Source organism: Calidris pugnax, unplaced genomic scaffold (genome assembly GCF_001431845.1).
Source record: "Calidris pugnax isolate Ruff unplaced genomic scaffold, ASM143184v1 scaffold27, whole genome shotgun sequence".
NCBI classification, from domain to species: domain Eukaryota; kingdom Metazoa; phylum Chordata; class Aves; order Charadriiformes; family Scolopacidae; genus Calidris; species Calidris pugnax.
This window is the reverse complement of record NW_015090893.1, coordinates 17343003-17357301: the sequence shown is the minus strand read 5'-3', so window position 1 is coordinate 17357301 and position 14299 is coordinate 17343003. Positions and strand designations below refer to the sequence as shown.

At 41.2% G+C, this 14299-nt stretch overlaps 1 protein-coding gene across 5 annotated transcripts in view; it reads right to left on the bottom strand.

Annotated features, from left to right (window-relative positions):
- FSTL4 (follistatin-like 4) overlaps positions 1 to 14299 on the bottom strand; it is a 295675-nt gene that overhangs the window by 14881 nt on the left and 266495 nt on the right. For 3 of the 5 annotated variants that reach the window (XM_014948309.1, XM_014948312.1, XM_014948311.1), the window contains 3 exons: positions 7632 to 7793; positions 6469 to 6603; positions 4989 to 5015 (listed from right to left, as the gene is read on the bottom strand). In XM_014948309.1, the coding sequence (XP_014803795.1) occupies positions 4989 to 5015; positions 6469 to 6603; positions 7632 to 7793 (324 nt within the window). The remainder of the gene's footprint in view (positions 1 to 4988; positions 5016 to 6468; positions 6604 to 7631; positions 7794 to 14299) is intronic. The other 2 variants (XM_014948314.1, XM_014948313.1) reach the window with 1 other exon arrangement.

Here is a 14299-nt window from a genome sequence, read left to right as displayed (position 1 = left end):
AAAAGGTACAGACACATTCAAAAATGCGTTGCCTTGGTGGCGGCAGTGGTACACAAATAACTACGTTCAGATCTCGTGTGTATGTACTAAACTGAGATTCTATTACAAGGAGCCTCAGTATTGTTAACTCCCTCAGATTCTGGCCAAGACTATTTTTTCTACAATTTCATTAAAAATACCTTGCTAATAATTTGATAACTGAGAGAGAAGCTTTAATTAAAATTAATCTGAAGGTTGTCTTGTTACAGGTAACTTGATTTCTTGTAACTGTGATGCAAAATGGAAGCACTTAACACCTGTTCCATGCATGAAAATACTTATATTTCTCGATTTTCTTAAACTATCTGGATGAACTAACTATAGCCACCAAAACAAATACATTTTTGAAATCTTGCAAACTGTAATTCACAAATGTGGAGTACTTCAGCATCGCAATAGCACTCATTTATCCAACTGGGGCATTCCAGGAGATTTGGAAAACTGCCTGTCTGTCATGGCTTTGCTGTCAGGAGATTGCATTTGATCATTTCTGTCATGCAGAAATGCCTTAAACTGCTGATAATTTAGTTGTTCTTCAGCTACATGCAATTGCAGTAACAAGCATCTTTAAGAAATGTCCAGGATCTTTTCAAACTCTCTAGTTAGAAAGATCCAAACACCATTTCATCTTTTTTTCATACCACCACCAGTAAGTGTTTGCAATGACCGCTGTCACCCCCAGTAATGTTGATAGTGTACTTATCTGCCATCAATATGGTGATGTGACAATTTGCAATTTCTATTTAATTACATTTTACCCATGGAGAAATAAGGTCTTGGCTCTACAGATCTGAACAACGTTCAGCGTTACGGTTCCCTCGGCTGGTCCTGTGGTGGCAGCTCTAAACACCGCTCACATCTACAGAGTTTCTCACATCTTTTAAGTGTTTGCAGGATCGAGGACTAAAATCATCCTAGGAAAACTTCACAATAAAAATGTGTAATTTGGAAAATTTTGTAAAAGACGTGGTATTCAGCAAGGCTAGAAGGGTTTTTTTCTTGGTGCTAAAAACCCCTCTTTTTGTGCCAAATAAGCGGCTTCAGAGTCTAACGTCTCAGCACGTGGTGTTTGCTGACGACGTTCAAGCTGAGTCTCTCTAAACCACAGAAATACCCCAGTTAGGGCATCAGGCGGGGTCGGGAGCCGTGATCCTGGAATGTGATGCCACAGTGAGGGATCATGCACGGAGAGAAAAAGCTACTCAACTTCCACGGAGAGCTAAGTTCTCTTTACGGACTAAGGGCTATTTTTTCAGGAATATATCGTTAAAACATTTCATTCGGGCACTTTTGGACCAAAATCGGCGCTCACAGCACACACACAACTCCCACCCGTGTCAATGGGAGTTGAGTGAACACATCAGAGGGCAGAATTTGATCCCGGCTGGAATGAGTGCGACATATTTTCATGAGTAAAGGACTTTAATTCCAAGAAGTGGAAATAGGCAGGCAACAAATTATGACCATTGTGAAGATGCTTATTATTATTTTCATGCACGATAGTGGCGTGATTTTTTCGGATGATCCCATTACAATGAGGGTGTATTTCTGAACTAAGGCCTTAATCAGTCACAAAAATACTTTGGTAAGAGTTTTACCCCAGTAGGTTTAGAGTTAGTGACTTGGCAAGTCCCACCGCTTATTTTACAGTAAAAATGAATGCAAGCTTTTCTGCTGATTGGTTAAAATATTATACAAATTACTAATAGCATTCACGTACTCTCCTTTTTGATTTTACCAATTTAAATTAAAATATTTTTTTCAGAGAGTAATCTTCACATTGATTTTTAGACAAAGCAGGATTTTAATAGGCAAAGTGGGTCTTTTATTGTGACTCACACAGTATTTGCCAAGTCCTGATTAGGGTACATTTCTAAACAATCTCATGGACATCGGTAAAACTGACTCCAGTCTCGATCACACCACTGCAACTCCTCAGCCTGGGGAGCTATTTCAGTAGAGAGGTGAGCAATGGAGAATTTTGCTCAGTTGTGTTATTTATACCAGTGAGGCAGGTACTGGATTGGGAACTGGGGGACTAACGAGAAGGGTTTTTCTTTTTTCCTCTTTTTAACTGAAGACATTTCAAGTTGGATGTTCAAAAACTAAAGGCTTCATAAAAGGCAACATACCTTATCTCTATAATAAAAAAATACCTAAAATAACAAAAAACCCATTAAGAACAGGGAAGGTCTCCTAAAAATAACAGTTCCTATTTTAACCATTCCAGCTGAAGTTGACCCTAACATCTTGATTTTTCAAAACCTTCAGGAGGATACCTGATGACAAGAGTTTTCTTTTTTTGAGGAGTACAGTCTCCATCTGAGTGTACATTTGTATTTCCCTCCTTTGAGATCAAAGGGCAAATCTGTCACCATGGAACACTCTCTTCTGATCTGATACTTGAATAACTTGCCTCAATTTAATCTAAATGCTTGGAGGTATTTTAGAACTTAAATTTGGTAACAAAAAGGCTTTCAGCTTTTTAAGTGCATACATTCATATAACTGATGATTGCCTGCTGGCACGATACGCTCCCTTTATCCAGGCATAAAGAAAGCAACACGCACTGCAAAAATGAACACTGGCTTGAAAACAAATCTCTGCCTTACATTTGGGCTACTCATAATTTTCTCTGTGCAAAATTAAAAACTAATTTGTACATTGCACACTGCAATTGCACAACTCTTTCCAGTTCCATGTTTAAGTGGCTGGTCGTGCCAAGTGCACTCATTTCTGGAGGTTTTAGCACATGGACTGCCAAAGGTTTTGAGAACAGACAGATTAGTCTGACTTGTAAAAATCACCAACTACTTGTGTTAAAACTTTAACTTGCAGCAAAAGCTTGCTCTATGCAATATTCTGTCCAGGCATTTTCCCAACAGCTTCAGTTACTACAGACCTCATGGGCATGAAGATGTGACCATTTTACAGGAGCTCAACTCTACCAATCCATTTGTTAATATCGCTACTTACATATAAGTTTTCATTTTAATAGATTTGAAAGAATGCATTAAAATGTAAAATCAGAAATACCAGTCCTCTCTTCCAGCTTTCTCTGTGCCAAGATTTCACATACTAAAGCGTGTTCAATGGATTCTTTGTCTAAAATGAATGTGTCGATCAAATACTGCAGAACAAGACAGGCAGGGGAATAAACCTGCTCTAAAGATACTGAATTGTTTAGGAACATCAATAGTAAATCTGCTTTTACTGCCTGTGTTTTCCCTGTATATTGCTCATACTTTTATTTAAAATGTGCAAGGTTGATAAGCAGCAAGCCCATATTGTTTAGCAGAATTATAATCAGACTTTCTGCATCCAACTTCTTAGTTGTTCTTTAAATATTACTATACTTCTACATCTGGTAGGGTTATCCAACTACTTTCTTTAAAAAGGAGCATAAGGGATGCAGCACATAAACAGCCACGTAGCATCATGCAGATGATGCTGGACTGATTAGATGCACTAGAGCTTTCACTTCCAAGCAGAAGGGAAATAGCAATTCTTAGTGCCCATAATGCCATTTGCAGGAACATCAGCAGTAAAGAGATGCTCTTTGTTGCCATGCACCAGGCACTTGCAGGTAGTGTATTTGGGAATAAGTGCTGGAGAGCTGTCTTAGGTGGCTCTGTCACATCTCATGACCTCCAGTCAGCTGCACCTGCTGCATCTGCAGCCAACAGTGGGACAGCAGATACGCATCAGGGGTTTGCAGACCTGACTGAGGTAGCACTGGTCACTAAGGGCTGGCTCTTTCCTTCTTTTTGGCCCCTAAAAATCCTTTGGGCCAAGCCACAGCAAACCAGAAAGCTCAAAGTCAAGGTCATGAAGCACAACTGTCCTTTTGGGTACTTGGAGGCACTATTTATGAAAAGGTCTTGGTGGGGTGTGCAGCCCTTCCTTGAGGAACAACGGCAGGGTTGGGGGGTTTGCAGTGGGCAGGGGGACGTGGTTGAGAGCAGTTTGGATGTGCACAGAGACCTTCCCCACAAAGCTGGAAGGACACCAAAGTCCCAGCCTCCTGGCAGACGTAAGAACTGGCTTACACCTGGACTTCAGTCCAAGAACCTTCCTCCAGTGAGCCCATGGATGCTCCCCATCCATGCACCTGGGCACCGTACCCACAGAGGCAGATGGGCGAGCTGCTTGAGAGCTCCTTGGGTCTTTGCACTATGCATCCTACTGTGCATTTTGGAAATTACGACAGCATAAGCGCGCACAAAATCAAATAAATTTTCATTTCTAGTGCCTCCGTAATATCTTTGAGTCAATTAGCTGTTTGGGATGGGGTTTTGTTCTAATTTGGCTTCCAAGATACACAGACGTTGATCTTGTGCACAGCACACTATAAATTTGATCAAACTAGAGATCTTAAGTGCCAATTAAATCAAAGAAAAATGGGGCAACCTTTACCCTGCATCGATTTAGAGGATAGAGGGAAGAAAAACCTGTTGTGGGTTTTTCTTTTTGCCTAACAGTCAAGAACACAATTTTTGTTGCTCACCTGGTAAACATCAATATGTGCTACTGAAGAGGCAGAGCTTGAATTGCTTGCTTAAAAATGCAGAGTATTGAATTTGTGTCTTGCTTGTTCAATTATGGTAATTTGGGAGCACTTCTGACACTCGTGCAATGGTTAATGCAGCTTGAGAATCTCAGGCCACTCGCATTCGTGGCAGTTTATATAAAATTCATATTTTTATATATTTTATGGTCACCTATTATTTCATAGTGGGAAAATGTAAGAAGTTATGGGTGTGATTTATATTATGAGAGCGACATCTCTTATTTGAATAGTTTAGCTTTTAAATGTCTGGTCTGTACTTAATCTGGTAACTGCAAAAGTTGATAGAGTTAGTGGCAAGTCAGTGGAGAATGGCCCATCATGGAATTATTAAAGCAGACAAGCACATTATCACTACGACAAAAGAACTTTACTGCAGTACCTTCCTCTCGCCACAGTATGTTTGCAACTGCAGCATCAGAAAATTGGGAAAGCCAGAAAATAATCAGGAAAAGAAAAAAAACAACAAAACAATGTCAAAATTTTCATTGTAGCAAGTAACTGAATTAATACTCATGTTTACACGAACTGATTAATTTGTGAAAACTCTGTAACATTCATTCTAATAAAATATCAGGAAAGACAGATATTTCTAAATACATTTGCTCCTTCTAGAGACAATTCTGAAACTCTGACATGGGAAAAATCCTCGCTGAAATGAAGCCAACTTTAGCCTGTGCAAAGATCAAAGTCTTAGTAAAGAGAAGATGTTATCTTCAAACGTAATTGGAGGTATGGTACAGGCTGTGATTTTCTGTATGGGTTCAATAACCAAACATGACATCTTTCAGAAGCCCGAGACTGGCAGTTACAGCAGCTACACACGTTGCTGCATTTCTTCTTGGAATGTCATGAAACTACATTCTCTTTTAGGACTCAAATACTCTTTGAAAGTACACCTGTATCTGAATTTCTGGTTAAGATACATCCAATTATTTCTCAACGCACTGTAATTTCCCTTGCTCAAGTATTCAAGGGAAAACGACCGATATTAACAAGAGTACATAAATCTATTTAATGAGGAATAGAATATATTTTCCAAAGAATCGCCATGAGAGCCCATATTTATGGCTAACTTAGTTTTCAATTCCTGCTCTATATTAACAGCCAGAAAAGTAGCAAAAATCCCATTAGCACCTAGCCTTTTAGTATCACCATGAACCGAAGCAATCTCCCAAGTAGTTAAGACACTGGAATTAGGAAGGATCAGCCCTCTGGGAGCTTTTCCACTGGGGCAACTAATCACCTCTTTCATTAATTGTGTTTCGGGGACAGTGCGGTCAAGATAACACTGCCACATTCCTACGGGAGACATGCAGCTAGGAGTTGCTGGGAGAATATTTGTCTTTGAAGGGGAAGATAATTTCACAACAAGGGAAACCTATTTTGCTAGATAATGATGTGAATACAGGTAAAATAAATTATTCAATTAGAACATTTTTCAAGCATCTAAATATTTGAGAATTTAGACTCGCAACTGGCTTTAAAAGAAGAACAGAAATCAATGACATTTATCTTCTGAATCTGCATATAATTCAACAAAATATTAGGTTTTGGATTCATTTATATCTAAAACTATTGCCAATTTGTTACTTTAGTAAAGATGTCACCTGTACCACACCCAATACACTTTTGGCACATGAAAGGCACCATCATCCTGGATGAGGAGATTTTACCTTCTTCACGTGATTCCTTCCCAAAACAGAATCTCAGCCTCTGATCAAAGCACAGGCAAAATTGTCATTACTTTATGAGTAAGAGTCCAACGTACTGCATGCAACGGTCTGAGCTATTAAACTTCATGGATAACGCTACATTTAAACACACTTTAAAGAAATAAATAGATGGAAAATTAAGCTTACGAGTTTTTCTTGCAGAATCTTCTATGAAAAGCGAAGATATGTCCTCATCCACTCCCACCTCATTTTTAGCAATGCAGGTATAGGCACCCGTGTCTTCATACCGAACGCTACTGATATGAAGTTCACTTCCGTTGGCTGTAAGAAAGACACCCATAAACAGTGTTCCTTGATGCTGCTAATTGCTTTCACTGCCCTTAATTGCCTTCTATTGCCACAGCCACCTGGCGAGGGCTCAACAGGGTGGCTTCATTGCACAACGTCTCCCTGTACGTAACTAAAGGCATTTGGGGGATTCTCATGTGAGCTGATGTTTTGCTTCTTTCCATTAGCACTTACACACTCTGCACCAGAAACGAACAAAGAACAATCCCAAGCGCAAACAATACATTACTTTTCATTTATTTCATCTTGTTAAAAAAAAAAATATGCTTCAGCTTCAGTGGAGAAAAACTATATTCGATTTTGTAAGGTGTTTTTCATCAGATCACCAAAAACTTGGTGAGGGGGAGTCTCTCCACAGTTCCTCCTGTCATTTTGCTTTCTGGTGGGGGACTATTGCCAAAACCTTTGGAGGATTTTGAGATATCACACCCAACTGTGCAGGGACTTCTGTGTTGCCAACACTGGTTGAGGGCTGCAATGCACCCCAGCCAGACTGGGGGGTCTGCGGGGAGGTTTTTAATAATTTTACACAGAAAATAGCAAACCAATATTTTTGCCTTTCATTGTGCCTGTTGCACCCTCATTTGAACAAGGACTGGCAGGAGTTAAGAGCCTGATTCCCTCTGCAGAGGTGGGTGGGAAAAGACAGAACTGCAGCCTGGTCCTCAGCTGACATCCAGCCAACGTAGGGCTTACACCTAAACAAATAATTTAATGCATTTCTCTTCTGATTTGCACAGCTGTACACAAAAGACGAGGCGGTGGAGAACCAGGCACACTGTCTTTTAACATAACGCTGTTACCACTTAGATTAATCAATACTGCATTTCCTGAGAGATTTGGGGGAGAAAAAGATAAAAAAGAAAGAAGAGGGGTTTTGTAACACAATTTCCAACAACCGCGGCTTAGCGAATGTACAAGAACTTCTAGTTTAAAGTGCAAAATAATCCTCCTTAATCCCCCGTCTACAATACTTTAATTAATCAAAATTCTGTTCTTACCTAGGAGCATGAGTTGTTTGGATAGTTTTGGCATGATATCAATGCCGTTCTTTAGCCAGGTAATTCGGGGATTAGGGATGCCTTCGGCGTGGCATTTGAGGCTCGCTGACACGCCGGGCTCCTGCGCCTGCGTTTCGGGGTAGACGCGAATCACCGGTGGCACTGCAGGAGACAAGGAATCCGTGACTTTAAACTCCCCCACCAGCTGCCACCCTGTGTCACAGAATCTTAGTGGTTGGAAGGGACCTCTGAGATCATCGAGTCCAACCACAAAAAAAACCCAAAAAAACCCCCCAAAAAACCCCCAAAGAAACCAAACAAATACAAAACACACCACACCAAACGCCCACCAAAAACACCGCACCCACCAACTAAACCCCACACTCAACACCTCACCATAAACCAATAACCTTGGGCACTAGAGCACGCCCTGAAGAGCCATGTCTATACGTTTCTTAAATACCTCCAGGGATGGTGACTCCACCACCTCCCTGGGCAGGCTGTTCCAGTGCCTGACCACTCTCTCAGTAAAGTAGTTCTTTCTAATATCTAATCTAAATCTCCCCTGCCCCAACTTCAGACCATTTCCTCTGGTCTTGTCGTTCGTCCTTTGGGAGAAGAGGCCAACACCTGCCTCTCTACAACCTCCTTTCAGGTAGTTGTAGAGGGCAATGAGGTCTCCCCTCAGCCTCCTCTTCTCCAAACTAAACATGCCCAGTTCCCTCAGCCTTTCCTCATAGGACTTGTTCTCCAGGCCCCTCACCAGCTTGGTGGCTCTCAGTGTCGGTGGCTCAAGAACAGCTGCCTTCAAACAGCATCCAGAACCGGGGAGATAAGCAACATCCTGACTTTCCATGCAAACTACAGTAATGATTTTTCCACAGCTCAACTTTGGGGGGAAAAATATAAAACAGAATAGAAAACAGTAAGCTAATAAACCAACACCAGGGAGCAACCTTGATATCCGGTGTTTTTTTTAGAATGTTTTGGCTTCTTCTAGCTTGCTTTCATTAAGTGATTGATTGATCTCGATAAAGTTGGACTGAAACCTAAGGTGGGCACTCACATATTTAAAAATTAAAGTATAAACTCCAAACCTTCACTAAATCTAGTAGGAAAGGAGCTGGAGTTCTTGCCTATTAGAAGTAGTCAACATTTTAATTAGATATCCATCAGGAAACAGCCTGTGTATTCACCACCTGTTACTCTGATCAAATAAATTGCTTATAAATTACTTCTCTCTTTTCTGAGAGGCTTTCAAAACGTGACTTACCTTGCTTCAGGAAGGCCCCTCTGAACTATTTAATATACTAAATTGGCAGAACTACTAATTATATTACAATTAAGACAAGTGCATTGATTTTCAATCATGTTGCCTTCATTGCTCAAATCAACAAGGCTTAATATCACCCATTAACTATTTCTTAACAATTTACTCACATACTTTAAAGAGAATTTGCAATATTGCAATATCAGTGAAAAAAAATCAGTGGGACTGTCCTGCCTTTTATTCAAGGAACATAATAAAAGGAAAAGAGAGGATGTGCCATAGCAGGGCTGATGGGATTTGAAGGCTGGTCATGGACTGTTGGGTTTCATAATGAAGCGGGTAGCTTTTCTACCAGACTTGCAGATTTTGGGACTCACGATGTAGCTGTTGAAAGGCGTACAGTTTTGTAAAACCACAATTAGAGTCAAATGTGGATGTGATACGTGGGGGACCAATTTCTTCCTGCTCAAAGAAAATGAATAAGCTGTGAGTGGAGGATTGAGAAACATTTGTGGGGTTTTTTAGAAAGCCGGAATGAGACAATAACAAATTTCTACTGGAGATCACTAGTTTTAGCTACCCAACTCACTGTAGTGTTTTCATGTAGTCCATCATTAGCTTCTAGGACTGGCAAAATTAAATTGACTTAAGAGTTGTTTTAGAATAAAATGAAATCTGTGTTTGCAGCTCGCTACGTGTCTATATATCCTTATGGGGATAGTTTAAATAATTACATTCACTACCATACACTTTCCATCTTTCCATTTCTATTTTTTATGGGCCTTACCAGAGAGAGAGATGTATTTTACTCCTGTCTTACCTACCAGCTGCCAAGTATTAACCAGAGCTGAGTCATCAGCTTGGAAGGAAATCAGCCACGACAGAAAGCCCTCAAGTCTACTTGTTTTTTATAGCTTTAAAAGCGAGAGATTGTTCAAGTGTAATCTGAGAGGAAATGCCTCGGGGCAACTGGAGCGACAAAAAAATGGGGACTTCTAGCAAAGGAATGGCTCTAAACTCCACCTCTGCCCTGGACCTGTGGATTTACTTCCTCGTCCTCTATTTTCTTTGCTTGAGAAGAAAAGAAAATGCATTGTAAGATGCAGGGCAGTGAGTAAAACACCAACGAAGAGCTTTTTAATCAGGAGGTTACCAAAAAGACAAGGTTTGTTTTACTAAATCGAGTTTGCAGATTCCAAATAAAAGCATTTACGAGCTTTTTATCTTCTCTTCCTCCCATCCCTGTCAGGGTTAGGGCTTCTCCTGGCTTCTGGAGGTGACAAATCAGGCGGAAGGAGAGCAAAGGAAGTGATCTGCTGCTGGAAACAGCTGGCAGCTTCAGAGCCATCCCTGCGTTTATCTAAGGGACAGTGTCTGAACAATTCTGGGGAACAGGACTGAGAATCAGGAACTTCTGATTCCATCCGTACCTCAGAAAATTAATTTCTCCCAAGTCAGTCTCTCCAGGCATGATAGGATATAGATAGTAATTTATGTCCACTTTGACAAAATTTTATGAAGGTCCTGCACTCAATCCTTGTCTCATTTATGATTTGTTTGCTACTAGGAACGTTTTTAGAATGAAACAATTTAGGAACTGAGGTCCATTGAAAGTCTATGTCCATTGAAATTCAGACTCATCGATGAGAAGTGGTTTGTCTCCTACAAATACATAGGAAAGAAATGTACAATCTCAAGCAGGTTAGATGCCCAAATCCTGGTGAAGTCAAGGGGAAGTTAATATCAACGTCCCAAGACACTTTCCTAATTCTCCAGATGGCACAAACCTGCCTCATCCAGTCCAGAAGCAGCACTGACCCTCTCTGCATGGGGGCTTGCCTGCCCCAGGCTCTTGCAGACAGATTCACTTGCCCGTGCTTGCAGCTACACGAAAACCAGCCATGGAGCAAAGCCTCTGAGGTCCTGTGCCCCGTGATCTCCTCCACCTCGCCTGCCCAGCTCCAGGCGAGATGGAGATTCCTCAGCCAGGCTCAAGCCCTTCTCTAAGATATCCCAAATGGCCAAAGGCAGGAGAGCAATTTTACTCCAAGCCTAGTGGTGTTTTCTCAGCTCTTAACAGAGACAGAGCCCATGCCAGACATCACCTAGGTAATGCTCTCAAAACCAGTGTGGGTTGACCGGGTTTTCTCAAAATGGTTTGCTCTAGATTCCCCTCTTCATATGGACACTCTGGTCAGCCCTGCCAATGATTGCCACCTGGATCCTGCTTCCTAGAAACAGGGCACTCCTTCACAAAGCAGAACCTGCTTGCATCTCTCCACTTTTTGACTCATACCATGTTAGTCTGCGTGTGAGTAATCCTCATGTTTTACCCGCAGAGCCAAAAACACAATAGATTTATATGGCAAAAAGCAGCTCAGGGGCACTAGACACTGAATCAATGTTCTGCATGAAAATCAGCTTAACTTGAAATTATAGTAAGGTGTCTTTTCAAGAGTGATTAATAAGGAAACTGCTTGTTTTCACCTACAAAAATATGTGCTGCGCCTCCATTCCTGCTCTCTTATCATTTTCCTGCTCTTTCCATTTTTAAACTTTTTATTTCTTCTCCCTTGTCTTACATAATTCATTGCACAGCTAAATTATTGCATGCAACTGCCTTGTGATAACAGCAAACTGCAGAATGCATTTTTATTGTCCTTGCCACAAATTAATACATTCCAAGTAAGCACATTTTACTTTAAATACTTGCAAAGATTTCAGCTCCAGACTTTGGAATATATGGATTATCCTTTGCTATTTCCCTTGGTGAATATATATCATTGCTAACCATTACAGTGTCTACAGCCAAAGGCAATATAAAAATGCTATTATCTTAAGCAAAGTAGGAAAAAAAAGAAGAGGTATTCAAACAAGTAAGAGATTGGGTAGATTGTCTACCACTGCATACTGAGTAGTGCCTTTCTCTGAGTGGCCCAATTCATTACAATAAAGCAACTCAGGTGATAAAGCACACGATGAGCACAGATGGTGATATCAAGCCCCAAAGACACACCTTGCAGCTACAGGATGTATATAGTCCAAGGCTTAATAATAATTAATAGATTAATCATTTCCTTAAGATGTTTTGTGATTGAAATTTATGATTTGAAAGGAGTTTGCAGCATCATATGTTTTGTCTTGGAAAGCCACACTAACAAAACATCTGTGTTTAAAACATCTTTCTGTTACTGGTAAATTTGGCCTACTGGACCCTCATAATTGGGCTGAGGATCGAATGGCTTTTTAAAACTGTTCTCAAGGAATACAATATTCTGATTTATGCTGATGTTTTCCAGAGCGCAAGGACCAAGGAAAACGATGCCCTACGCTCAGCAGTCCCTTGATTTGCAAACTATCAGTTTTCATAGTTGATTACTTTTTTATGAGATTCTTTATCCTCAGCAACTCTTTTTCTTCTTGAAAGTGATAAATTGCTTTTCCTCCCTACAGTTAGTGTGCGCTGTACACACTTCCCAAGGAATATCCATACAAGGGAGAGAACATAATTTCATACTGTTCTTGGCTTCTGATCAAAGATACCAGCACGCAAGATGATTTTTTTTTCATTCTTAAACTTTGTGCTGCCTTTCAGTGCATTCTTCCATAGACATTAATGGCCAGGTGAATAAATACACTGACTTAAGTTTTACCACTGAATCCTAAGACTGATGAGCTCAACCCAAACCTACCACATCAAATGTCACACGTAGCCTGCATTTCACTTTATGCTTCTTGCCCAGGAGATGGGAGCCAGCGGTTTCGGGGCAGTCATCTAGTGGTCGTCACACTTTCTGCCCAGCAGGATTCTCCTCTCTGCTTGTCAAAATGAGCATCTGGATCTGCCTGTGGTACCTGTGACATCCTGACCCAGCCGATACAAGGGGAAGGGCTGCGGGGCGTTCAGCAGAGCAAAACAAACCTCCTCTTCCCCTTCAGACAGGCTGCTTCAGAGAGGATCTTTAGGCAAGTCTAGACCGTGCAATGCCTGATGCCGAGACAGACAACGTGGGATTGCTTCTAGCGTGGCATTGTCAGCTCCTGAAGAGCCCCAGCACACACGTGGCTGGGTTGTGTGGCACAGGGACAGCAGCACGTGGCAGTGGGGACACCACTTGCCGGCCATGGACAAGCACGTGCCCCTCTTCCAGGAGGATTTGACTGCCATGAAGTGATTTTACTTTCCTGGGGCAAGAAAAGGAACAAGCATGACAATATACTGGGATGAAAGCAAGGCTTTCTATGGGTAAACTTTGGATAAATTTGATTACCCTGCAATACATTCAACTAGAGCTCTGAATCCCAGAAAGCTTCAATTTTGTCAAAATTAGGCTTTATGTTTCCTATTTAAGCTTTTGTTTCCTAATTTTCTGTATCACCTTATCAGTGAGCTGTTATAAGCCAGTGTTATAACAAAGGAGAAAGTAAGATAAAGAGAATACAATATGTGGAATAAAAGCACAAGGAGAGGGTGCCTAGAACTAGGATCAGATTCTTTAAGGAGAAAAAGGCTATAAAAGGAAAGTATTTTATAAGCTGGATGATGGACCTCAGTGGAAACAGTAAGGCAGGGCCCAGGTGGTACAGAAAGGATCAAAGGAAAGTGGAAGAGTCACTGCAGCTTTGAAAACACTGAATTAACTGAAAGACAGTCTAAAAGCTGGGACCTGCCTGTATGGACACAGTGAGCTTGGGAAGGGTTGGGGAGAAACCCTTTTGCTTCCAGTTGGTTCTTTCTCTCCTCTTTTCCAATAGAGAAACTTGGAGCTTTGTCTATTAAAAAGAAAATAAAAATCTGACTGTTTTGATAGAATACAAAACCCCCCGTGTTTTTGATGTTAAAAGTGTATCAGTCCCTCCCTGGAGGAGACAGGTGAGCAGATACACTCGAGTTCTGGCTGACTTGGTTCTGTCACATTCTTTTACAATTTTAGTCCAACACAGAAAAAAAAGCAACGAAAAACCTCCCGTATTGAAGATGGAGTTTTTAGTTTGATACAGACAGACAGAGACAATCCCCAGCGCTGAACAGAGCCCATCAACTATACTTAGATTCTCAGCATCTTCACTCAGTTCAGCTTGGCTCAGCTTCTTCCCTCTACTCCTGTCAAGAGAAATTCCTCAATTTGTCCTTTAAGTTGCTAAAAACTGAAAAGGATTTCCCGAGCAGGGCTCTGCCTTGGGAACCTCACCACGCATCTGAAGGGAAGCAATGTTGTCCTGTCGTCGGTGCTGTTGCCCCAACATCAGTTGCTGGAGGAAGCCACGACACAGGCAGAAAAGAAGAGAATTTAGTGCTGGGGGCAGCCAGCCAGACACACCAAGAGCTGCAAAAACCTGGTTTTGCAAAGCCTAATGGCTCATGAGGGAATATCAGATGCTGTAAGACAAAGATTTC